The following is a 25,983-nucleotide window of genomic DNA, read 5'->3' on the forward strand; positions in this document are numbered from 1 at the left end:
AAATTTCTAATTAATTAATTAATAAAAAGTTATTAAAAGAAAAACTATCGATGAATACGTGAAGCCGACAACTAGGGATGGCAATGGGTAGGGTCTGGGTAGGGTCTAGTAATACCCGGACCCTAACTTTTTGACATATATCCATACCCTATCCTTACCCTATAGGGTCTAAAATTTTAAAACCCTTACCCGAATCCTATGGGTCCGACAGGGTATGGGTAGGGTCTAGGGTCTTATGCGGGTCCGCGTTAAACTATAACTTTTATTTCATTTTTTGTATGCAATTATATGTAATATGCAAAAATAATACAAGAACAACGATTAATAAGACATTTTAAAACAAATAAATAGCTAGTCTTCAAAAATTATCCTTGTCTTTCCTTAAACACAATACATTTTAAAGTACGAAGCTCATAAGTTACAAAATCCCACATTCTTAACTACACAACATTAATGTTAATAAATAGTCAGTACTTTAGTAGTAGTTATCGTCCATATCATCATCTACTTCATCATCAAGATCCTACAAAAAAAAAGTGAAGTACATAAAAATAACAAAATTTAAGCGGGTCTACATATAGGGTATGGGTAGGGTATGGGTCTTAAGGGTCCGCGGGTAGGGTATGGGTAGGGTACGGGTCTGAAAAATTAAGACCTTTACCCTACCCTAAAAAAAACAGCATATGCCCATACCCTACCCTTACCCTATAGGGTCTAAAAAATAAAGACTCATACCCTAATTTTAGGGTAGGGTCCGACAGGATCCGGGTAGGGTCCGACAGGATTCGGGTAGGGTCCTGGACCCGCTGCCATCCCTACCGACAACCGATGATATTGAAGCATGAATTTACAATATAACAATTCTAAACTGATTCTAAGTAGAAGTAAGGTTAATTTGTGCCGATTTCTTGGACTTCCACCATTAAACAATTCTGCTGTAAAACCATTACACAATTCCACCATTAATTTGTTTCATCAATTCTTTGTAACTTTGTTGACATTAAAGGAAAAAGAGGACCAACCAAGAGGAGCAAATAATTTTGCCATCAAAGGAATTTCCGTGAGGGAAGCAATTTTTATCAGTAGTTTGATGACCAACGTACTCCGTATTTAAAAATTCTAGCAATATTAACAATTAGTAACATTATTTTCATCATTTAATTCATAGTTGTAATATGTCAGGAAATAATAACACATAATATCACTTACTAACACCTACTGAATTCGAGCCAAGGATATTGACGACATAACGTACTCCATAATATTCAATTTATCAATACCCATAAAATACTAATGTACTCGATATTGACGACATAACGTACTTGAAATACATAGAAAAATAAAAAACCAATAATACTATATAAAATTAATCGTTCATACGTACCTAACAAATATTATTATCAAAGGTCGAATGCTCTCGTTCATTGATATGTTCATCATATTTATAAAGAAATTTGTCCTATTTCTAATATGCATAGGAAACATTATATCTATATAACTCTAACTCTAGAATCCTAATACATACAAACCAAGACAATAATATTTGTAGTATCAAATAATACAAGGAGTAAAATTATATCTTGGTCAGCTATATAATTATATATTGCGTGTGATTATACGTTGAGATAGATTATTAAGAATATTAAATAAACTAGTACACTTAGAAGTGCATAAGATGTAGGACTAGTTAATAATTCCTTATTAGAGTAGTTGTAGGAGGCAACTACTTATAATATACGAAAATAGGGTATCCTTAAAACAAATATGTAAGTCAGGGGTAAGTAATATAATAGAGTATCCTTCAAGAAAACAAAAATATAATAGAGTAAACTAATTATCTAAACAAAAGGTAAAGTAATTAGGGGATGCCAAGCCCAAACAATGCCGTGTGTTAGCATCAGCATATTCCGTATTAATCTAATCCACACTATTCCACTTTTTATTTAATAATTTTTTATTTTACTAATTAGGGATATAATGGTAATTTTTAATTTCTGCACAAAGTAAATATTTTCTGCATTTAGAAGCTATGTTATTGAGGGAGAGGAGGTTAGGTCCAACGTGCAACGAAGTAGGGGTAAAATTGGTAGTTCATGTAAAGTGCAACGAAATAGGGGTAAAATTGGTAGTTCATGTAAAGCTACTGTTCCAAACTTCAAGTTGTTGTTTTTATAAGGGTTATAGATTATATGGGTTGGGCTTTTAAAGGACTTAATTTTAAAGGGTTATTAAAGAATTGGATAAGGCTTTTAAAAGACTTAGTTCAAAGGTTATTAAAATAAAAAATTCAGCAAACTCTAAATCAAAAACTAACAAAAAAAAAATCAAGTTTTCTTTGTGTCTAAGAATCTGTTAACCATTCCAACAATTTTGTATCAAGCCATGCTTTGATTTATAAAGCTTGCGTTGGACCTTAAATGTGTTTAGACATTCATCAATTTTGGAAGATCTTCAATATTCAACAACAAGAACAGAAATCTGAAACGCATATCATCTATAAAGTGGAGCGATCTCAAATCCATCAAGCTCACTTACTGATCAAATCAGTAGTGGGGGAAGGATCATCTTACCAAGGTTGGCAATCCATGACCCAACCCGATAATCTGACCTAAAGTTACTGAGAGAAACTCGAACCCGACCTAAATCGAACCCGAATGACCTGAAATCGATCGACCATATTTGACCCATTTATCATATTCTGTAGTAATATTAAGTTTTACAATATTTCTGATATTTTTTACACAACACGAAATCGACCCGAAACCAAACCCGAACCTGACCCATTGACCCGAATTGCCACCCCTTTACGCCTGCCACGCCTGCCATCCTTTGGAGCCTAACATCTTTCAGCAATCAGCATGTAGAAACACTAATCACTATCATCTGAATTGATTTTACCAGTAACTACCATACAAACACATCATTAAGCAGTTTTGTTACCTGACACATTTGAGTTTTCTGAAACCAAACTCCGGTGTGTACTAAATAAAATGTTTTCGCCATACATAGCTCATTCTACAACATTCAACTATCAACTGCGCAATATTTAGGGGCAACCAATTAACTATACAGAGACGAGAGACGTATCCTGCAAAATCTCTTTGTTCGAGCAAAACTCTGAAACAGTAAATCTTCAATATGGTTTCTTCATATTTAAGCAATTATCAGACGCTTGGCTGAACAATTCCTGGACTTGCTTTAATTCTTTATCTGGGAAACAAGAAAGAAGAAAATGAGCAAAAACTGTGTATCATGTACAAAAGTACCATCAGGAATTTCAGAAAACCCCTAACGAAACCAGAGCATCCTTCGATTTTAAGTACTAGTAGTAAGTCCTAATACACTGACAGTTACCTCGGTAATTACTCACGAGATACACTAGTAATTAGTAAATACTATGAATTAACACATATGATACAGTGACACACAAATAAATAAGTCAGCCTCGTGTATCAAGGAGTAAGCAAACTGATCCAAATCCTCATTTGAAAATTTGATGAGAAGGCATATATACAGAATTGCAAATTTTTATGACGCTGCTATACCCTTCCTAGATAGCTTGAAGCGAAGTTTAAATTGTGCTTACAGAGTTACGGTTGTATTAACTGCAACAACAGCTGTGTGAAAATCTAGGGACAGGGTGGTACACATAAAGATGGTCATGGGCCGGGCCAGGATAAGCCCACGTGCAGTGGAACTAAACGAGTCGCGCCCATGCCAAGCCCATTCTGCATCGGGCCTGTCAAGTTCAAAACAGGGCTCGGGTCCATGGGGTGTTGGGCCAGGCCGTCATGCCTAAGCCTAATTTTACTAAAAATTTAGCGTGCCTTGCCGTGCTTTTTCCCAAAAAAAATGTGGCCCACAACTTCGGGCCTCGGGCCGGCCCACAGCCATCTTTAGGTACACTAGAGCATTGTCAAGAATGTCACCTGGTTCAAGTAGGAAACTAAACTACAGAAGATGAAAATCCAATTATCCTTAGGATCAGGGACAAGTACAATTTATGACAGGAGATTTGTTTCACGGAGGCAAAATTTCAAGGAAGGAGTAGACACTAGACAATGCATAAGTTGAAAATTAGTCTGAATAAAAAACTAAAGAGCAAGGAATTACCAGCAGCTTCCAGTTGCTTCTGCAATTCTTGTCCAACAGCATCATTTTCTGCCTGGTAAATACACAAGAAAGACTGCTTTAGCAGGCTCTATATTGCTTGAACATTTCGCAGAAAATCAGCTACTACGATACCTGAAGATCAGCGATTCTTTTCAATTGGGCCTCTTCACCACCCTCGACTAGTGGCAGGGCATTGACCAAGGCATCAAACTGTAAAAGAGCAAGTTAGATAAGAAATGAGTGTTGACACAAGTCAATTGAAAAAGCAGAAGAGAAAATTGTTCTGGCAGAGCAACGGGGTAGTTGATGGGGTTATAAAAATCTCAAATTTACAACTACACGAGAATAAAAAGACAAGTTTTGTCATATCTGCAACTGATCTGAAGAACTAGGAGTCACATGTTCACAACTGTCCCATTTAGTAAAAATCAAGAACTAAAATATACTGAAGTATATACTCTGTGGAAACTCCCATGAGTCCACGGCACATTGCACTTTAACAAATACCCAAGGTAAAGATTGATTGGAAACTCAAAAAGCCATCAAATCTTGAGAAAATGCCCTAAACCTCTATAGAACTATTCAGTAGAAAAGGGGGAATAATTTAGACCTGATTGGAAATCATCATTTTCATCATAAAAGAATCAGGGAACAAGAGGAAACGAAAAGAGGAAGAACTCCACATTGGTATGGCCTGTTTATAGTGGAAACCCGGTGTTCTAAACTTTGTTATTCCTGACTTTTTATACCTATTCAAATTTGGAAGTAATGCTGGTGAAAGTTTCTTCTTTGTAGGGCTGCCTAATTTTGTACTTCATTTGCTCAAAGCTCTAAATGAAAATCACACCCATGACTTCCTCTTTCCACAAACTACAAAGGGTCGCCGTTGAGAGAGATGCCAAGCCGAACAAGACCCGTTAAATAGAATATTTTCTTCACAGTTTAACCTCTACGAAGGCGAATCAAAGCCATATGGTTTTACAAACACAATCACTGATACGATCAGCGTGACATAAAGAGCTTGTTTGCCATATATCTCACTCAAACCATCAAGCCAAGCAGTTGCACTCTACTTCTACCAAGTGAACCATGTCAGCAGAAGTAGCATGATGTAGTGAATTGTATGCCTATTCCCACATCTTTAAGTTGTAATCATCGATAAATCCAAACTTGAATACCATACTCAACAAAAATACATAAACATCAAAATAATGAGCTTAAAATGGGCACAAATCCATTGAATACAGTTCAAATTTCATCAACCAAAAGGCAACATTTCAGGTGAAGACAATCAATTCTAAACTTGCACATACACTTCACTAATAAACAAAGAAAATTTAATTGAGAAATACCCAAAAAAGAGTTGAACAAAAAAACAAAAACCCAGAAAAATTACCTGCTTGGCAGCCTTAACAAGAGCAGCACTAGCTGTTTTGGGTTCATCGGCAAAATTGGCAGTAGCATCCGGCTGCTGCTGCTGCTGCTGCTGCTGTTGACCTTGTTGTGTAGGATTAGGATTCGAATTATTTGAATTGGGGTCAGAATTAGGATTAGGGTTAGGGTTAGAATTAGGAGGTTCAGGGTAATTAGGAGAGAGACGAACAGGAGGAGCATCTCTTTGAAGGGTTCCGAAAGTATTGAATGCAAGTGATGCTACTAAATTAACTTGTTCTTGCAGTTGCGATATTATATCCATTTTTCCTTAATCAATTCAATGGAAATTGAAGAAAATTAGTGAAAAGCTAGTCCAAATTCAGATGAGAAATCAAATTTAATTCGCACAAAATTAACAGGAAAGGAAAATAGGGAAATGTGAGAGATTGAGATTGCTTACTCGAATACTGGGGGATTTTGTCGCAAATTTGAACAATTTCCTTGAATTTGAGAGAAGGAAATCGGAAGGGAAAGCTGAAGAGCTGAGTGAAGAAATGCAGAGCTTTCCAGCAATTTCTTTTGCCAAAATGGTCAACTTCTCTTGAGGATCTTATTTTGACTTGCACTGTGTTAGGATATATTGTACAAACATCATAATCACAAAATAAACTAAGCTAAACCAAATTATCTCGAAAAGACAACAAAAATGTATACAAAGACACAAATTTTGCAGGAATACTTCAACATAATGGAACAAAAGCATAATCAAAAGAGAATCGACCAGAAAATCTGCAGTAAAGATCACCAAACTCATAACACAATCGCGAAATTCGGGTTTAAAACAAGAAAATAATCAATAAACCAATCAACCATCCAAACAATAATCAATTGTATGTATGAGTGAACTATCCCACTGCCATATTTTCAGATAAATTTCGAAAAACCTAACCCTAATTTTGCATCTGAAGTAAATCAAACACTCAATTAAATCAATAACGATAATCCACTGACCACTGCTACGACACCCGTTAGACACTGGATTTTGGTCAAACACTCCCTTAAATCCACTACTACGACACTGGATTTTGGTCAAACACTCACTTAAATCAGAAGAGTTTAACCCTAAAGCGCAGATATATTGTACAAACATCGTAATCACCAAATAAGAAGACACACATTTTGCAGGAATACATCAACATAATGAAACAAAAACATAATCAAACATAACCAGAAGAGAATCCACCAGAAAATCTGAAGTAAAGATCACCAAACTCGTAACACAATCGCGAAATTCGGGTTTAAAACAAGAAAATAATCAATAAACTGTATGCTAAATAAAAATTACAAATTGATCAATCGATTGATGAAATAATAGCTAAAAATCGAAACAAAATGATAAAAAAAACATTCAACAAATTAATCAGAAATGAGAAATGGATCTTACCACTGTGAACTGGGGAAACGACTGAAGAGAGGAAGCTTTGCTGTTAGTTTAGCTTAGATGAATGTAAGGGCCGATAAAATGAAGTCTGGATTGGTGAAGCCGTGAAAGTCTTATTTATAGGGTTCGTTACTTCGTTTGACCCCGATAAATAAAATAATCCGTATAATGTTTGTTTGACCTACCCCACGTAGCCACGTGGAATATAATGGGTTACCCGACTCAATCGGTCCGACCGACATCCGACAAAAATTAATTGGACTTGTTCCGGCAGCGGACTCGGAACAGGAAAAGGATGACTGACTCCCGACTGAGGTTGCTGACTGGATCCTGCACAGTGAAGCCGTTAACTAGCCTCGGGGGTGATCCGAGAATTACCCCTCCGATGCTTAAGTCAGATTATGCTGATAGCTCTGTAATAAATGCTCATAAGAATGATTGGATTGGAATTGCGTACCTTTGGCATTGATGGGGGTCCGTATATATAGACGGGTTATTTGTACGGAGGACCCGGGTTATTACCCGTTGGTTCCGGATCCTCCCTTTCGGCTCTGATAGGCAGATGATGTCAGAGAACTGCCGACTGGGTTTGTAAACCCTGGATGCCGACTGCACCTTTGGTGCTTCTTGTGAGTATGTCTATGTTACAGCTGTTATGGGTTGTCCTACCGGCATACCGGTAGGGCTACCCGTACAACTAGCCCCCTCAGAGTGACTACAGCTGGTTTTTACGGTCTGTAGTTGCTCTGATAAAAAGAAAAAAGCGAAAGCTGGGGTAAGCCCCCTATACAACTAGCCCCCTCGGGGACGATCAACACCCCACGGGTGTGATTGTTCTGTAGATGGTTGTTTTACAGTGCGGTTTTTAGCTCAATACTTGTTCTGATGTCACGACTAGCCCCCATTAGGACAAGGATTGATTGCTTTAAGTGGAAGGTTTTTTGTATGCCGGCTGCCCATGTTTGTGTTTGATTCTCTTGGCTGACTGTTATCCTTGATTTCTTTGAATGACTAGTCCCCTTGAGTTTCTAGGCTGACTAGCCCCCTTGACTTTATTAGGCTGACTAGCCCCCTTGACTTTATTAGGCTGACTAGCCCCCTTGACTTTTTAGGCTGACTAGCCCCCTTGACTGACACGTGGTGACGGTTCATTTTTCTTTATGCGCGTGGCGGGAGATTTTGAAAAGTGTTTTGGACACGTGTCGGCCATCCGGCAAGTGTGGGGAGTTGTGATATTTTCAACCGCCCAGATCTGCTTCTTGTCGTTTCAACTTCCTTTCGTTCTTTTAAATAACCGTTTCTTCTTTTTTTTTTCTTCATTTCTGCTCTTTCTTATTTTCCTTTGCCAATTTTCGCGCTGCCGATTTGCTCTCTTTCTCTCTCTTGTTTTTCCTCTTAATTTTTGTCCGTTTCTTCCTGCCGTACTTTTCCGTTGGGGTTTGGTTGTCTCTCTTGGTAAGTTTTGAACTTAGTCTGGTTTTTTTTAGGTTGTCTGCTGTTTTGTTAAGGTTTGGCTGTCTGATTTTCTCGTGTTGCTCTTTCAGTTGGGTTGTTTGAGGGACTTTGCAGCTGTTTGAGAGTGAATTTCCAGAATTAGGTACGGTTTCTGGTCTTACTTTCTCTTTTTGTCGGGTGTTTATGTTCTTTGCTTGCATGCGTTTTGAGTGGGGGTAGCCAAAACATGACTGGTAGGGTTGGGGTTAGTAACGTGATAGATCTGTCAGACACAAGTAGCGATTCTGGTATAGAACTAAATATGGACGGGAATACGGCCGGTAGTAATGCTAAGAATGCTGGGTGGGGGGTAAAATCGAACACGCCACCTCCTTTTGCGGAGTTTATGGGTGGGAATCCTGTTACCGGCCCTTTTATACCCATGACTGCGGCTCAGTTTACTCGCTCACAACAGCTACATGGCCTGCGGGCACGAATGGAGAGAGAGCTTAGGCCGAATGAGCATAACGTGCCGGCTGGGGAGCCGATATTAGACGTAGATCCGATTTCGGTTAGGTACCATTTGCGGGATTATCGGGAATTTACTCAGCCTGGCGGCTCTGGGCTTGGGGAGTACGGTACTAACATCGGCAATATATATGTTTCTAGGGTCATGCCGTCAGACGCCGAACCGTCTACAAGTAATCGACGGGCCGGGAAGGATCCTGCCGTCCATGATGCGGGTGAGGTTGATGCCGCCGTTAGTGGTGATGTGCCTTCCACCCCTGGCGACTCCATACTGGAGTCTTCCGAGTCTGGGTCTCCCGGGCTAAGGGCGCCGCCCATTGCCGACTCTGATGAAGATGAGGAGGATGCTGCGATTTTGCAGCAAGTGTTTGAAGAAGAGGCCTTGGACGCCGATGTGAATTTCGAAGGTGAGGCTGCCGCGTTCTTGGTTCCGGCCCCTCCCCATAATGATTCTGCTGCCCTCACCACTGAGATAGATAGTGACTTTGTAAAAGAGGCCGTTGCCAACCGGCATTCTGAGGTTGGTGGTCGCTTTTTGGGTTTACCTGAGGGCTACAAGTTGACTGTGCCGAAAGAAGAGCAAACGGTGGCCGACTGTCCCGTAGGTCATGTTGTTGTATACACGAAGATGTTCGACTATGGGTTGCGCTTTCCCTTGCACCCGTTCATTGAGAAGGTTCTGCGGGCCTGGAATGTCGGCCTCGTTCAATTATCGCCCATAGTTATTCGCAATCTGGTTGCGTACACTTGGTTATTTTCATTCAAACAGTGGCCCTTGACCCTCAACCTTTTCAAAAAAACTGCACTGGCTGAAGCGTGATGGGAAAGATACCGGCTGGTGGACGATCTTTACCAAGAGTCAGCGTCACACTGTGAGCCCCCGGCTCTCCAGCTGCAAGGACTGGAAGGACCACTTCTATTTCATGGCTGTTCCCGAAGATTACCCCCTTCGGCGTACATTCTACCAGCCTAAACCTAGGATGGAACAATTTGACCAAGCCGACCTTGGGCCCCGAGAGCAACGTGCGTACGACAGGCTGCTGGTTGACTATGTTGACGTTGGGCTGTCTAAGCCTAAAACCTTGCCGGCTTTTTGGCTTCCTCCTGCCGGTTATATTCTTAGTCCTGCCGCTTTGGGCGCAGTCGGTCTTGCACCTACACATCCCCTTGGTAAATGCAGTTGTTTGCCTGCACTCATTATCTGCTGTATTTGTTTATATTTCTTGGATCTCTGTTGTGTCGTGTTGCGTTTGTTAAAAAAAATTTCTGACTTCCTCGTTCATTTATTTATTTATTTATATTATTTTTCTTAGGGCACCATCTTTTAAACAAGGCTTCACTCGGCCTTGACAAGAATTGGAGGGTTGCTGAACAGTGTCCGGCGGGTCCTGCTGAGAAATATTACACTGTTTCTACTTTCTGCGCGAAAGCTTGTCGTGGTCGGTCAGCCAGCTTTGTGACTCCTTCTGCCGTTGTGGACCGAGGTGTTGTTCCTCGCGTTGTTCGAACAAAGGTTCCGGCAGCTGACCAGGCTACATCCTCAGCCCAAGACGAAATGACTACTGGCAGGTTTGCTTCTCTTCCTACCGGTCGGGGGGGACATGCTACTCGGAAGAGGTCTTCCAGCCAGGCGAAGGCCAGTTCTCCCAAACGGTCAAAAAATGACGCTGCGAAGACAGCGCAGGAGAAGGTGAAAGACGTCTACGCCAGCGTCGAGAAGCCCTTGCAGACATCTGGCGCTGGAAAGAAGATTGCTGAACAACCTGCTCAGTCGGTTGAGATTTTGGATGCTGACCTTTTGTCCAAATTGAACCGGAAGCAGGTGTTGAGCGATTTGATTAGCGATCCGATCCATCCTGTGCCTGTGTCGAGGCATAGCCCTTCCATGAACCGGTCTGCCAGCTCGGCCTCTAAGTATGGGGTTATAGTTCGTTCTGGGGGGTTCATCGAGGACAAAACTGTTGCTATCTCCGGATATTCTTGCCGGTCTAGCCGCTGCTCCCGGTCATGCTGAAGAGCACTGGCAGCCGCAGAATGATGTTCTGAGGGGTGAGTCTATCCTTTTTTACCGTCCTAAAGACGGAGGTACACTGGGCTACCGGTCTCTGCGCCAAGTTGTTACACCCGCCGACGGTACGCCCCAGGAGATTGAGACGCCGGCTGCACAGTTGATGCATGACCTGTACTCGGTATTTTACTTCCCTCTTTGACTTGCTTGTTTTTTATACTTGCTTTTATTTTCGGCTCTGAGCGATTTTACTTTCCTCAGGTGACGCAATCTGCTACCGAGCTTGTGGAGTGCTATCGGAGCTATCAGCGTCGTTTAAAACGATCGCAAGCTGAGAAAGAGAAGCTTCAGACGGACCTTGCTGAATCGGTCAGGACTGAAGGTGACTGCCGGAAGGAGATTGCGAGACTTGAGCTGGATGTTATTGCCGCAGGCAATAGGAAGGCTGAACTAGAGCTTCTTCCAGCCAAGTTGACGGCCGAAGAGCAGAAGACGGCTGAGCTGCAGATCAAGCTGGATGCGGCGCTGCAGGCGGCCCAAGATGCTGAGAAAGCTGCTAAGGATGATCGCAAGGCTGTGGCGCTGAAGGCTGTGCAGAAATTTATGAAGTCTGACTTCTACTGCGAGGAGATGAAGGGGCGCTACAATGGTGGGTGGACTGCAGCTCATCGTTGTGCCGTCAAAGCCTTGACGCTGACTGAGGATGCCTGGGGTAAGGTGGAGGGATCCTATGAAGAGGGTGGCCATATTGATCCGACTGGCATGGAGACCCAGACCTTCCCAGACATCGTCATTCAGAATGCTGACCCTCGCCTTCTGCCCGACAGGGAGATTCCCGAGTCTGCTTACTGGAGTGATGCAGACTACTCAGCTTGACGGTCTTGGCAGTCATCACCAGGCTCTTCCTGTGGTTCTTCCAACAGTTTTTTCCGGCCTCATACTTGTTAATGTCTGTTGGTAGCTTTTGAATATCATTTAGCGGATGTAACTTATAAACAATTTCCTTTTTTGGTACCTTTTAGCTGTTTGTGGCACTTTGTCTTTTGCCGTGTGTTAACTGTTTCAAGAACGTTATTGTCGTCTTGGCTGCGCCGTCTGAGGCGTATGTTTGTGCCTTTTAGCAGCTACTCACTCCGCATTTAGTTATTTTTGGGTGGTGGCTGTCGTCCCTGTATTTGTTTAAAACCTATGTGATGCACTTGATGGATTATCCGTTTGTTTTTATTCAATTTGTCACGTAATGGCGTCGTTTTGCCTTTGATTTTATTATATATTGCATCTTTCCTCTTGTCGACTGGGCCAATGTGTTCAACCCTTGCATATGCTTATGTCGTATTTTGCCTCGTTGCTGACTGAGCCAATGTGCTCACCCTTAGATTTTAATTTTTACCGTATCTTGCATCATTGCTGCCTGAGCCAATGTGCTCAAATTTAGATTTTAACTTTTACCGTATGGTAATCTTTGCTGACTGAGCCAATGTGCTCAACCTTTGATTTCGTTTTGTTGTATCTTGCAACATTGCTGACTGAGCCAATGTGCTCAACCTTTTATGTCGTTTTGTCGTATCTTGCAACATTGCTGACTGAGCCAATGTGCTCAACCTTTTATTTCGTTTTGTCGTATCTTGCAACATTGCTGACTGAGCCAATGTGCTCAACCTTTTATTTCGTTTTGTCGTATCTTGCAACATTGCTGACTGAGCCAATGTGCTCAACCTTTTATTTCGCTTTGTCGTATCTTGCAACATTGCTGACTGAGCCAATGTGCTCAACCTTTTATTTCGTTTTGTCGTATCTTGCAACATTGCTGACTGAGCCAATGTGCTCAACCTTTTATTTCGTTTTGTTTATGCCGTATAGTTTACCTGGAATATAGTTGTAGCTCATATATTAGATTTCAAAATATGGCACTGTCGGCCCTACTACATCATGTTTTCATACAACTTCACACATGGAATTTTCTTAAAGTATCTGCGTTCCATGAGTTCTTCAGCGGTGTTCCATTCATCTCCATTAGTCTGTATGATCCAGCTACCACTTCTTCCCATATCTGGTAGGGCCCTTCCCAATTTGCAGTCAGTTTTCCTTGTTTTTGAGCTTTGCCGGTTGCTGCCGTCCGGCGGAGTACAAGGTCGCCTACCTCCAGCTTCCGATGTTTTACTCGCTTGTTGTAGGCCCTGCTCATTCTGTTTTTGTATGCGGCCGACCTAATTTCCGCCTGCAGTCTGACCTCTGGTAGGAAATCAAGCTAGTGTCTGAGTAAGCTGTCGTTTCCCTGTTCTTCATAATGCTGGATGCGAAAGGTGGGTAGTGCTACTTCAGCCGGTATGACTGCTTCTGATCCGAAACACAGTTTGAAAGGACTCTCTCCTGTTGCTTCTTTAACCGTCGTTCTGTTACCCCATAGAACCTCTGGGACTATGTCTGCCCACTTGCCCTTGAACTCATCCAACTTTTTCTTAAGGGCTACGAGTATTTGTTTGTTTGCAGCCTCGGCTTGTCCGTTGCTCTGCGGGTGGCAGACTGAGGCATATGCGAATTTGATCCGGTAGTCTGTCAAGAATGCTCGTATAGGTTCGCAGTCGAACTGGCATCCGTGGTCGAATACTATTGCTGTCGGTATTCCAAATCTTGTTATGATGTTTTTCCAGATGAACTTCCGTACCTGGTTGGCTGTTATTTTTGCTACCGGCTCGGCCTCAATCCATTTTGTGAAGTAATCGACGGCAACAATCAAGAACTTCCTGCCTCCTGAGGCTGTTGTGAAGGGTCCCACGATATCCATTCCCCACTGGGCGAATGGGATTGGATTCAAAATGGGCATCAAGTCGTTTGCTGGCATACGTATTACTGGGGCAAATAGCTGGCATTTTTCGCATTTCTTGACGTAGCTCTGTGCGTCCTCCAGCATGGTTGGCCAGTAGTAACCTTGTCTTTGGCAGATCAAAGCAAGTGTTTTTCCTCCTACATGGTTTCCGCATATTCCTTCATGCATTTCTTCGATTAACCTTGCGGATTCGTATGCCGTCAAACACCGCAGCAGGGGGAGGCTGAAGGCTCTTTTATAGATTTGCCCCTGATACATCGTACCAGCAGATGTCTTTTTTGATTTTCTTTGCCTCCCTGATATCGGCCGGGAGAACTCCAGTCGTCTTGTACGCCCAGATATCATCGTACCACTCTTTGTTTGCCGTGATGACCATTATTTCCTTTCCTTTTTCCTCCGTACTCCTTCTGTGCATGATTTCTATCATTACTGATCGACTGAGCTCGATTGTTTTCGAACTGGCCAGTTTTGCTAGGCTGTCTGCGGCAGTGTTCAACGCTTTGGGGACCAATTCGATGTCAAAAGCTTCTAATTTCGCTGTCAGCGTCTTCAGTTTTTCTTGATACCGCCGCATTGACGGCTCTTTTGTTTCATACTCTCCCGAAAACTGATTTGCCACCAACTGAGAATCCGTTGTCATTACTATCCTCTTGGCATCTGCCAACAAGCATAGCTGTACCCCTGCAATGGCTGCTTCATATTCTGCTTCGTTGTTCGAAGCTGCGAAAGTGAATCTGATTGCGTATTCGAACTTATCTCCTGTCGGAGAGATCATGACAACGCCGGCTCCCGCTCCCGACTGAGCGGCTGAACCGTCTACTGATACTTTCCAGGATTCTGCTTTGGTTTCCTCTTCTTGATAGGATGCTTCAACTACGAAGTCAGCCAAAGCTTGTGCTTTTATTGCATTGCGCGGGTGAAACTCAAGATCGTACTCCGACAGCTCTATTGCCCATCGCAACAGTCTGCCGGCTGTATCCATTTTTTGCAAAGCCTTCTCTAGTGGAAAGTTCGTCAGAATTTGTATGGTATGTGCGTCAAAATATGGTATGAGCTTTCTGGCGGCTATCAGGACTGCATAGGCCACTTTCTCTATCAGCGAGTATCTTGCTTCTGCCGGATTCAAAATGTGGCTGACAAAGTATATCGGCTGCTGGACTTTGTCTTTTTCACTGATTAGTACGGCAGCAACGGTTTGGGCTGAAGCGGACACATATAATTGTAGCTTGTCGCCCTCTTCCGGCCTGGCTATCGTCGGTAAAGCACGAAGATGTTCTTTTACCTTCTCGAAGGCCCTTTCCTCGGTTTCCCCCCACCGGAATTTTCCGTTCTGCTTAAGAGTGTTAAAAAATGGAATCGACCTGTCGGCTGATTTGCTAACAAATCTTGTCAGAGCCGCCATTCTTCCTGTCAGCCTTTGTACATCTTTGATGCTTTTTGGTTGAGGCAGACTGAGTATCGCTTCTACCTTATCTGGGTTTGCGTCTATGCCTCTCTCGCTGACAAGGAAACCCAAGAATTTCCCCGATTTCACTCCGAACACACATTTCTTGGGGTTTAGTTTCATTTGGTAACGGCGCAGAGTTTCAAACGTTTCCCTGAGGTCATCTAAATGATCGGTCTCCAATTTGCTTTTCACTATGGAGTCGTCGACGTATACTTCAATGTTGCGGCCTTTTTGGTTTGCGAACACTCTGTCGACCAGTTTTTGGTACGTTGCCCCAGCGTTCTTTAACCCAAACGGCATAGCCTTGTAACAGAATACTCCCCCCTCAGTGATGAATGCTGCTTTTTTCCTGTCGGCCTTTGCGAGGCTGACTTGGTGGTACCCGGAGAATGCGTCAAGGAAACTGAGCAGCGCGTGGCCAGATGTGGAGTCGACTAGCCTGTCGATTCTTGGCAGTGGGTAGCAGTCTTTTGGGCATGCTCTATTAAGGTTTGTGAAATCTACGCACATTCTCCACGAGCCGTTTGACTTCTTAACCATTACGACGTTGGCCAACCACTCTGGGTAGTCGCATGGTTCAATAAATCCTGCTGCCAACAACTTTTCTACCTCTTCCTGTATTGCTTGATTTTTTTTCTGTTGAGAAGTTTCTTTTCTTTTGCTTTACCGGCCTGACTGCTCTGTCGACATTCAGTCGGTGCTCGATTACCTCCGAGCTTATACCGGGCATTTCGTCTGCGGAAAATGCGAACACATCCGCATGTTCTCTCAACAGACCGATCATGTTTACCCGCAACTGGGGGTCAATGTCGGTTCCTAATTTTACTGTTCTGCCAGTTTCTCCTTCTACCAGCTCGACTTCTTCTGACCTTCCTCCGGCCTCTACCCTAGGTAGAGAAGTCCCCTTTTCGATGCTTTCGATTGTGGGTGACTCCATTTTCTGCCTTTTCTCCTTCTTGGGCAAAAGAGATGACTCGCCCCCCAATCTTGGGGCTTGACCCTTTGCCGGTCTTTTCGTTGCTGCCTCTCTCGCTATATTCCTGGATGGGGTCAGTCGGCCTGGTGTTTTTAATGCCGTCAAGTAGCATGATCTTGCTGAATCTTGACTGCCTCGGATTCTTTCAGCCTTCTCAAAGTTAGACATGTATATCATAGTTAGATGGTATGTTGATACCACTGCTTGTGCATCGTGGATGAATGGCCGGCCCACTATTACGTTGTATGCAGCAGGCACTTTGATTACTAAGAAGTCTACCATTAGGTCCCTTGCGGCTCTACCTTCTCCAATCTGCACTGGTAGCCTGATGCTACCTTCCGGGAAGACTGTGGCTCCGGAGAATCCTATCACAGGATAGTTGACTCGTGTGAGTTCTGTCTCGTCTATTTTCAGCTGAACGAAGGCTTCCCAAAAGATAATGTTCGCTGAACTCCCTCCATCCACCAATATTCGTTTCACTGGGAAGTTTGCTATTTCGAGGCCCAAAACCAGTGGATCGTCGTGAGGGTATATAATTCCGCGACAGTCGTCTGGGGTGAATGAAATATTTGGCATGACTTGGGTTGCCGACCATTTTATGGTGTTGTGGTAGTTTACCAGGTGGCGGTGTTCGCCCAGACTTCTGCCGGCTCCACTGATTGTTCCTCCATGGCACGGTCCTCCAGATATGACCCATACTGTCGGCCCCTTCTGGCCACTGTTTCTAGCCTCCCCATTCCGACTGGTTTCTGGTGCTTTCTGCTCTATTCGGAGCGGTGTTTGGGTGGATGGTAATCTGTTGTTTGTGTTATTGCTTTGCCAATTGCTATTCTGTTGGTTGTTGTTGTTCTGTCGGGCTTTATATTGTGTCAGATAGCCTCTCCTGATCATATCCTCGATGTTATCCTTCAAATCTCTGCAGTTTTCCGTATAGTGTCCACAGTCATCATGGAATGCGCAGTACTTCGACTGTGGTCGGGGTTTGTCGCTCATTGGTGGAGGCCTCTTCCAGTTTTTGTTCTTGTTGACATTGTAAATTGCGGCTCTTGGGGCGTTCAATGGAGTGTATTCGTGGAATGTGGGGTATATGCTGGTTGATTGTTTCTGGTAATCCCTCCCTCTTGGGTCTTTCCTCTGTTCATCCTTTCTGAACCCCCTGTTCTGATTCTGCTGCGCCGGCTGAACCGGCCTTGGTGCGGCATTTCTGGTCTGTGCCGACTGATAGTGATTTGGGATTGTCATCAGCTCGTCGCTTTTGATGTATTCGTGGGCCTTTATCAGTGCGCTTCCCAAATCGGTGAAGGATTTTCTTCCCAAGTATTTTTTGAACTCGCAGTGGTTCATTCCTCTCATCAGGGCCACCACAGCTATCTCTTGCTGCAAGTTTGGTATGCTGGTGGACTCGTTGTTGAATCTGGTGAGGTAATCTCTTAAGGATTCTCCGCTTCTCTGGGTGACTGCCATCAGCTCTCCCGACGTTTTCTTTCTCTGCTGCCGGCTGATGAACCGTAGCATGAACTCTGTTTCTAACTGTCGGTAATTATATACCGACCCCTTTGGTAGTCCCTTATACCAGCCGGATGCCACTCCCAGCAGCGTTGAGGGAAATATCTTGCACCACATGGCGTCGGAATCTGTATACAACATCATATGTTGCTCAAATGTGTTGCAGTGGACCTCCGGATCTGTGGATCCGTCGTACTTGCAGAGTGGGAACTTCAATTTCTCCATTGGTTCCTCCAGAATGTCCGCGCACAGGGGGGAGTTTGCAGGTTGGATGGTGTAACGGCGCGACGCGTATCTCTGGGGTGCTTCTCTTGTCTCTTCGATGACCATGGGTTCCGGCCGACTGCGCAGAGCAATCGCCTGGTTTGTATTTGGGTGTTGTTCTTGTTGCACTAGGATCTGTTCTCCGAATAGGTTTCTTATCGGCAATCTCTTCCGTTTTTCGCCGACTGGTGTTTCTGCAGTCTGGTGTATGACTGTCCTGGGTACAGGTTCTATGTTTGCCTTTCTTGCTGGCTTCAAGGCCGACAACGCGGCCATCACCGCTCTTGCTGTAGCCAACTGTTCCTCCGAGAACTGACCGGCGAGTTCAGACGGCATTTGCGTATCGTCCTGGGCTGGGCTTTTGGGCTCTCCTTCTGAGTCGTCGTCCTCGACTGAGTATCCCAGAACATGCAAGGGTGTTGCTGCAGTCGTAGTTTTGCTGACGACCGACTGGCTCCCTAGCTGGGGGGTGGGTTGGTCATTGACGGGTGTTATTATTGGTTCTGCCGAGAATAGCGTGGGTTTCAATGGGGTTGTTGTTTTTGTCGTCTGCGTACTCTGTGGGGTTGCTTTCGAGGCCTGCTTTTTGCTTCTCTTATACGAATCTGACTGCGTACTCTCCATTTTCAAGGGTGATGATTATGATTGATTTCTTTTTTCTTTTTTTTTTTTTTTTTTTTTTTGTTTTGCCTGGCTGTGGGTTCTGCTTACAAGTGGGGGTCCCCTCCTTCTAGCGCCAATTGTTCCGGCAGCGGACTCGGAACAGGAAAAGGATGACTGACTCCCGACTGAGGTTGCTGACTGGATCCTGCGCAGTGAAGCCGTTAACTAGTCTCGGGGGTGATCCGAGAATTACCCCTCCGATGCTTAAGTCAGATTATGCTGATAGCTCTGTAATAAATGCTCATAAGAATGATTGGATTGGAATTGCGTACCTTTGGCATTGATGGGGGTCCGTATATATAGACGGGTTATTTGTACGGAGGACCCGGGTTATTACCCGTTGGTTCCGGATCCTCCCTTTCGGCTCTGATAGGCAGATGATGTCAGAGAACTGCCGACTGGGTTTGTAAACCCTGGATGCCGACTGCACCTTTGGTGCTTCTTGTGAGTATGTCTATGTTACAGCTGTTATGGGTTGTCCTACCGGCATACCGGTAGGGCTACCCGTACAGGACTCGAAAATGAAATTTTCACATTTTGTTCATTAACTTCGCCCACACAAATTCTTGTTTACAAGTGGTGTACAATAAATATTGTACATCGGAGTAAAAGTTTACTCAAAATGTTTAAAAGTTACTTTTATAGAGTTAAGCTAATGTTTGGGGACTCACCTTTTGAGTTTTTTTTACCCTTTGGGACCTGCACCTTATTTTTTCACCATTTGGGACCTTAACTTCACTTTCCGGCGAGTTAACTCGCCTTTAACTCACCTTTAACCATAGCATATTTTTTTTTTTAAAAAAAAAGTAATTTAAAGCATATAATTAAAATCTGAAATTTTACCTTGAATTAAAATGTCCATAAAATGACCGTTGTTTTTGTAGGTTTCTGGATATCAACAGGGTAAGTTTTTGAACATCATAAACCTACTTTATAACCTTAAAGACAATAGTTCGGCCAATAAACTTACCCTGTTGATCGATATCCAATGAAACTAGTAAAAGAAGAAAAAAAAGATAAAACCATGAATAAAACTTTAGATACCTCATTAAACAAGAAAAGGTAACTAAAGCTTATCTTAGTTCTGAATCCTCCTAATACAGTTTCGTTTCTTGTTTACTACGGACTACGGAGTATTACATGAATAATAACAAAGACAATCTTAAACAACAAAGGCACATCCAATCTGATTTTTACCAGATTCCAAAAAGAGTAAACAAATCAAATGGCACAACCAAGAATTACAGTAGCACATCCAACATAAACCAAATGGCACAACCAAGCGAGTCCCTCCTTTTAGTTCAGTCATTTTATTTTTTTCACCCATTTGTTGTGACACGTGTAAGGATTTAATTGGCTTCTTGTTTATTGCACCGTAAATGATACGTTGACACGTGTAAAGGACTAATCTTTTAACTATGGGGACTAACCTTTTAACCATGGGGACTAAACTTTCAGAATTATTATTTGATTTTGGCCGGAATATGCTTTACAGGTCCTAAACGGTGGAAAAAAAAGCTTTAGGTCCTTAACGGTGAAAAATCGCAAAGGTGAGACCCCATTCTTTATCTTAACTCTACTTTTATATATGTAAAAGTTATCTACTCCGTATTTTTTAGTGATAAATTTATTCATTTAAATAAAAATTATTTCTTCAAAATCACTGCTAATGTATAAAATTAATCATTTAACCTTTTAAAATCTTTATCTATCAATATTTTTTTAATAATATAAAAGTTACAAAAACTAGGTTAAAGTTATAAAAAACTGCATAAAAGTTATCTTGGTGTACAATAAATTTATTGTACACCTTATACGCGCACTTTTTGCTTCGCCCAAAACATTATCCGATATGTCGTCTGAAAAAAAAAATATACTTCCTCCGTCTTTAATTAGTCGCAACGTTGAGAAATGGCACGGAATTTAATGAGAAAGTTGAGGTGGGGTTTCTTCCCATAATGCCCATGTGATTACTTAAAATAAGAGAGAGAGAGAGAGAGATAATATTTGATTACATTAAAATAAAAGATGTGGACCATTATTTTCTGAAATTTATAAGTGGGGACCATAATCCCATGTGATCACGTGAAAATAAGAGAGAATAAATTTCTGAAATTGTTGGTAAAGTTCCCTCCAAAAGTTCCCTCCAAAATGTTAACAACAACTACAACCCTTTTCTGAATTTCACCAAATTTGGAGGCTGAAAACAGTTCAAATTTCCCTCCAATATTTTAACAGCAAGTACAAAAAAAATTCAACTATAAAAACAAGCAAAAGCCTCATTTTTCAGATAACAGTACACATCTAAAAAACACAATTCTTCAAACCAACACTTAAATGTAATCTTCCACTTGCACACACATCACTTTCGGGCAAAATTCTGGTCACGAGGAAGCACAGCGCAGAACACCAAAAGGCAGGCACGAACCGGCAACAACATCAACAGCAACAAATGGACGATTATTCGGTTGAGGAACTTCTTGAACTTGAGGAACTACTCGAGTTTGATCCGGACATGGAGGTATGGTATTCTGATGATGAATCTGAAAATGATGAAAAGGTAGAAAATTCAGCAGTTTTAAATAATGATAATCAAATACCTATTCGTAACTTAGGGGGTAGAACAACACAATCACGTGAATTAACCGATTTCCAAAGAAAACACATGATTGACAAACTTCTTTTGCTTGCAAATGATGAATTAAAAATACCTCCACGTGCACAAATTGAAATTGCTCTAGAGTTTAATGTTTACAGAACCACTGTTTGGAGGTATTGGTCAAAAGCAAAAATACAAATTAGAAGGGGGGAAACGATAGATGTGAAGGGGCAGAAACCTGGTAAGGTGGGAAGGAAGTGTAAGGATTGGGACTTAGATCGACTACATGCTATACCGGTAGAAAAAAGAACCACAATCAGAAAAATAGCAGATGCACTTGACATTCATCCATCAACAGTTTATAAACTAATTAAATCAGGGAAAATACGAGCATGTAGCAGCAGCCTTAAACCTTCTGTCACACCTACTCACAAGATAGCTAGAATTGCACATGTTTTGAGGCAAATTATTCCTAGAAATGTGAACACACCACCTAAATTTTCAGCAATGTACAATGTAATTCACATTGATGAGAAATGGTTTTACATGAGTCAAAAAAGTCAGAAGTTTTATCTTTTTCCATGGGAAGACGAACCTTATAGAGCATGCCAAAACAAAAACTACATACCAAAGATGATGTTCATGGGTTGCGTAGCCAGACCTATCCTAGGAACAAATGGAGAAATATTGTGGGATGGGAAGATTGGTATGTTTCCTTTCACTTACACTGTCGAAGCACAAAGAAGCTCAAAAAACAGAGACAGGGGCACACCAGAAACAAAGGCGATTGTAAGTATCACTAGGGAGGTTATCAGAGCAAAACTCATTGAAGAAGTGCTGCCAGCAATCATGGCCAAATGGCCTGCTAATGCATGCAAGGAGATATGGATTCAACAAGATAATGCTAAGCCACACATAAGTGTCGATGATGCCGAATTTAGAGCAGCAGCTACTAAAAACGGTTTTAAAATCAGATTAACATGCCAACCAGCACAAAGCCCAGATTTGAATGTGTTAGACTTGGGGTTTTTCAGAGCTATTCAATCACTACAATACAAGGCCTTTCCTAAGGATACAAAGGAACTTTTAAAATCAGTGGAAGATGCTTTTCAAGCTTATGAACCAAGACTCGTGAACTACAATTGGCTACATCTTCAATATTGCATGTTGGAGATACTGAAAGTTGAAGGGTCAAATAAATACAAAAACCCCCATAACAAAAAGCATGCAATGGACAGGTTGGGTATTCTCCCAACTCAAGTGGAGGTTCCAGAAGAGCTGATAGAAGAAAGCAGGAAGATTTTAGCAAGGGGGCCTACCAATTGAAGAAGAAAGAAACTTTTTGGACAAACCCGGAGTGAAGAAGAACAACTTTTTGTGAAGATTCAACGTTTATGCAAAAACATTTTGTGAAGATCAAAGAATATTTGTAATTAATTTGAAGACATTGACATTTTGTGAAGATGTAGAAAACTTTTAGTTTTTGTGATGAAATTAGAGGTAAACCAGTTGGTAAATGAATGTAAATCCAACTACTTTTGTAAAAAACTAGATGGCAAATGAATGGAATGGAGCACCTTATTAGGCATTGCTGATTTCATGTTATTCGTATTTATGATCGACACTTATGTTTAATAACAAAGCTCTCAGGATTCCATCATTGAGCATTACATAATGGATGTGAGCATAACAGAAGTGTTGCCTCACGTAAATTGGGAACACCAATCTAACTCATGTGACGATCACACAATTTAGAAATAGGTGCACCAATTTGGTAGCAAGCACCTTGATCCCTCAAACATCCATTGAATTTTTTAATTTTGTTTCATCATTTAACCTCCTTGTGACTCAGACAACTAACAACAGGCAACTGACAACAGGCAACTGACAACAGGCAACTAACAACAGGCAACTAACAACAGGCAACTAACAACAGGCAACTGACAACAGGCAACTAACAACAGGCAGCAGCAACATCAACCCAACAAGAAACACAACAGGAGGCAACATAATACCCAACCAGCAGGCCAACCAGCAACACCAACCAACAAGAAACAACAACAAACAACACAAGGCAACATAATACCCAACCAGCATCGAACCAACAGGCAACCAAACCAACAACACAACCCAACCAGCATCAACCAAACAGGCAACCCAACCAACAAGAAACAACACAAGGCAACATAATACCCAATAACAATGATTAATTGTAGAGTGGGTTAGAAAGTCTGACTTAGCTGGATTTGAAGCGCTCACAATACCAGATCAAGTAGACCGAGTCTCATCCGAATCATAATTATCCGGTGGAGGTGAAGGTGAGGGGCTATCAAGATTACTCACTCCAAATTTGGGGTTCCTTTCACGTGATCGATCAGCAGACCAGATTATATGATTAGGCATCTCTGGCGCAACTAAATTTTCATCATTCATTAGAGAATCTTGTGGAGGGGAAGTTGGCATTGTACCCTTAAATAAAACGACGGGAGGCGTGCAATAGAAAAACGGAAGCCTCATTGGCCTCATTGGCCAAGCAGGTGATGGTTGTTGTTGGATTGTTGTAGAGGTGGTGGATTTAGGTTCCACCTTCTTTGAAGACCTTAGTCCCTGAGCGGGGTTGTTGTAAGCACGCAACTTCCCTTTCAAATACTTGCAATAGCCGTCTGGATCGATTTCCGGGTCAGGCTGATCTTGACCTGAAAGCCATGAAACATCTTAGACAGTGTTGCATTGCTTGATCATTGTATACTAACAATCATTGTAAAAATAGACAACCTAATATTATTTGTAAATTATATTAATTCCTGAATCTTAAAATCAAGATTTAAAAATATAAACAAAGAAGAGATTGACAAACAGATCAGAATATGAGAAGAAGAGAGAGAATAAATTACCAGATCAACCATTTCAATGACAATAAGAATCAAATAAAGAGCATAATCTACGACATTCAGATCAAAACCCGGTCCTACGTCCAAAATCTGATCCACACCCACTCATAAACCCCAAAAAAAATTAAAATTTGAATGTAAGCAATGCTGGTTAATTATAATTTCTTTTGAACTTGTCCCAGAATTGGCAGAAAATCACAGCACAATTTGATTGATTCTTCGATTAAATTGTCGATCTTGATTAAAATAAATGCAACAAAGAGAGCCAAATAAAAGAGAAGCTATGATTATAAGAGCACTGGTGTTCTAAAATGCAGGAAACAAATGCAAGGGTAACAATCAAGACAGGAGTTATAAAAAATGCAGGAAAGAAATGCAAGGGTACCAATCAAGACAGGAATTATAAAACAAAGTTGCCAGATCAATATGCCCCCCAAAACCCACCTAACAATATTGATATTTTAGAATTAGGTCATCAGGTTTGTTGATGACACAAACCACAAATCTTCGAAACCAATGATCAATATGCCCCCAAAAGTAAAATCAAGGTTAAGAATAGTTAAGAACGTAATTGCATTTTTGCACTCACCTTCATCGTCTGTGTTAGGGATGAACTCGTCAGATTCTTCAGAAGATGATGTAGAATCTGGTTCAGCCTTCCAATTTCTCGATCTCTTGGCCCTTTCTGATCTCCTTACCCACCTACTTAGGATCTTACCCCGACGCGTATTTTCTTCCGATGAAGACATAATCGATCCAAGATCAAGCAAATTATGATTGAAGTCGTGTAAAAGAAAAAACCCAGAAATTTGAAGATCCAAACCCAGAAATTTGAAGATCCAAACCCAAAAATTGTAAGATCATAACCCAGAAACCCAGAAATTTGGAGATAAAAACCCTGAAATTTAAAGATCAAAACCCAGAAATCGATCAAACCCAGAAATTTGAATATCAAAAACCAGAAATTTTAAGATCAAAACCCAGAAACCCTGAAATTTTAAGATAAAAACCGAGAAATTTGTAGATCAAAACCCAGAAATTTGAAGATCAAACCCAGAAATTTGAAGATCAAAACCCAGAAATCGAGTAATTTAAAGATCACGTGTAGATTTTTGAAGTTGAATTTGATTTATTCACCAAAAAAAATTACATGCACAACGAAAATTTGATCGATTGAGAGGAGGAAAAAACTAGGGTTCTTCATCGTGATTTTTGGGGGAGTTGGAGAGAGAGAGAGAGAGATGAGTTGTGACTTGTGAGAGGTTTCTAGAAATGAGAAGGTGGGAGTGTGAGTAAACTCACGTGAAAGGGGGGAATTGAAGGAGCACTTAATTTGTTAGGTGGGTGGGTTAATTAAATGAAAGGATAAGTATTAAATTTAATGATGGAAGTTAGGAGTATTTAGTAAGGGCAGTTTTGGTATTTTGTATGAAAAAGTTTACTAAAAATAGAAACGTTGCAAGTAATAAGAAGCGTCCATATAAGGAAAACGTTGCGACTAATTAAAGACGGAGGAAGTATAAATTATCGGATATATCTAAACCAGTTAGACCCAATCAGTAATCGATCATAGACCGTTTTGACAACCCTTTCACCCACACCAATGGCCCAACCACAACAAAAAAAACTAGATTTTCAACCTCTCTTTATTAGGAATATATACAAACAAAATTATATTTTACTAATTTCACAATCCTTAATTTTAAGTATGAGCTTAGAGAAAGAAATATTTTTTTTCTAAAATTTATGAGTTTAGTGATTAGTAGCAAATGTTTGGATCGGCATACATGATATGGAACGTGCATCTTATACGGTGAGTACTTCTAAATATGCAACGCATATGTCAACATGAATGATGAACACATAGAATGATAGGGTTTTTTTTTGAAGGGTAGAATGATAGGTTTATAGA

The 25,983-nt window shown here is 41.5% G+C and overlaps 4 protein-coding genes across 7 annotated transcripts; 1 reads left to right on the top strand and 3 right to left on the bottom strand.

The window, feature by feature from the left end:
• Positions 1-2,861: 2,861 nt before the first annotated feature.
• On the bottom strand, positions 2,862-7,081 carry LOC110778039 (mediator of RNA polymerase II transcription subunit 21). 2 transcript variants are annotated; one of them, XM_021982600.2, is made up of 6 exons: positions 6,932-7,081; positions 5,948-6,112; positions 5,510-5,814; positions 4,246-4,323; positions 4,114-4,165; positions 2,862-3,210 (listed from the first exon to the last, which is right to left on the bottom strand). In XM_021982600.2, exons 3-6 carry the CDS (start codon positions 5,807-5,809, stop codon positions 3,134-3,136), a joined length of 507 nt encoding a protein of 168 aa, XP_021838292.1. In that variant the 5' UTR covers positions 5,810-5,814; positions 5,948-6,112; positions 6,932-7,081; the 3' UTR covers positions 2,862-3,133. The 2 variants fall into 2 exon arrangements, with proteins under 2 accessions (XP_021838292.1, XP_056689288.1); XM_056833310.1 differs by lacking the exon at positions 5,948-6,112 and having other exon boundaries at positions 6,932-7,012.
• An 8,668-nt stretch (positions 7,082-15,749) lies between these two features.
• On the bottom strand, positions 15,750-18,254 carry LOC130462886 (uncharacterized). Its single transcript, XM_056831857.1, has one exon. The coding sequence runs from the start codon at positions 18,252-18,254 to the stop codon at positions 15,750-15,752; it is 2,505 nt and encodes an 834-aa protein (XP_056687835.1).
• A 2,433-nt stretch (positions 18,255-20,687) lies between these two features.
• Positions 20,688-25,462, bottom strand: LOC130464168 (uncharacterized). 3 transcript variants are annotated; one of them, XM_056833617.1, is made up of 3 exons: positions 24,661-25,462; positions 23,445-23,876; positions 20,688-21,124 (listed from the first exon to the last, which is right to left on the bottom strand). In XM_056833617.1, exons 1-2 carry the CDS (start codon positions 24,818-24,820, stop codon positions 23,449-23,451), a joined length of 588 nt encoding a protein of 195 aa, XP_056689595.1. In that variant the 5' UTR covers positions 24,821-25,462; the 3' UTR covers positions 20,688-21,124; positions 23,445-23,448. The 3 variants fall into 3 exon arrangements, with proteins under 3 accessions (XP_056689595.1, XP_056689596.1, XP_056689594.1); XM_056833618.1 differs by having other exon boundaries at positions 23,440-23,876; XM_056833616.1 differs by having other exon boundaries at positions 20,688-23,876.
• On the top strand, positions 21,034-22,506 carry LOC110778033 (uncharacterized). The gene has a single exon (XM_021982593.2). The coding sequence runs from the start codon at positions 21,034-21,036 to the stop codon at positions 22,504-22,506; it is 1,473 nt and encodes a 490-aa protein (XP_021838285.2).
• Positions 25,463-25,983: the final 521 nt, after the last annotated feature.

The sequence above is a fragment of the Spinacia oleracea genome, chromosome 6, assembly GCF_020520425.1.
Source record: "Spinacia oleracea cultivar Varoflay chromosome 6, BTI_SOV_V1, whole genome shotgun sequence".
NCBI lineage: Eukaryota > Viridiplantae > Streptophyta > Magnoliopsida > Caryophyllales > Amaranthaceae > Spinacia > Spinacia oleracea.

Coding starts and splice junctions, on each gene's coding strand:
- LOC110778039 (XM_021982600.2), bottom strand. CDS start 5,809: ATGGATATAATATCGCAACTGCAAGAACAAGTTAATTTAGTAGCATCA. Junction 4,166..4,245: donor AAAGAATCGCTGATCTTCAG/GTATCGTAGTAG, acceptor TGTATTTACCAG/GCAGAAAATGATGCTGTTGG. Junction 3,211..4,113: donor GAAGCAACTGGAAGCTGCTG/GTAATTCCTTGC, acceptor CTTGTTTCCCAG/ATAAAGAATTAAAGCAAGTC.
- LOC130462886 (XM_056831857.1), bottom strand. CDS start 18,254: ATGCCGTCTGAACTCGCCGGTCAGTTCTCGGAGGAACAGTTGGCTACA.
- LOC110778033 (XM_021982593.2), top strand. CDS start 21,034: ATGGACGATTATTCGGTTGAGGAACTTCTTGAACTTGAGGAACTACTC.
- LOC130464168 (XM_056833617.1), bottom strand. CDS start 24,820: ATGTCTTCATCGGAAGAAAATACGCGTCGGGGTAAGATCCTAAGTAGG. Junction 23,877..24,660: donor CCCTAACACAGACGATGAAG/GTGAGTGCAAAA, acceptor CATGGCTTTCAG/GTCAAGATCAGCCTGACCCG.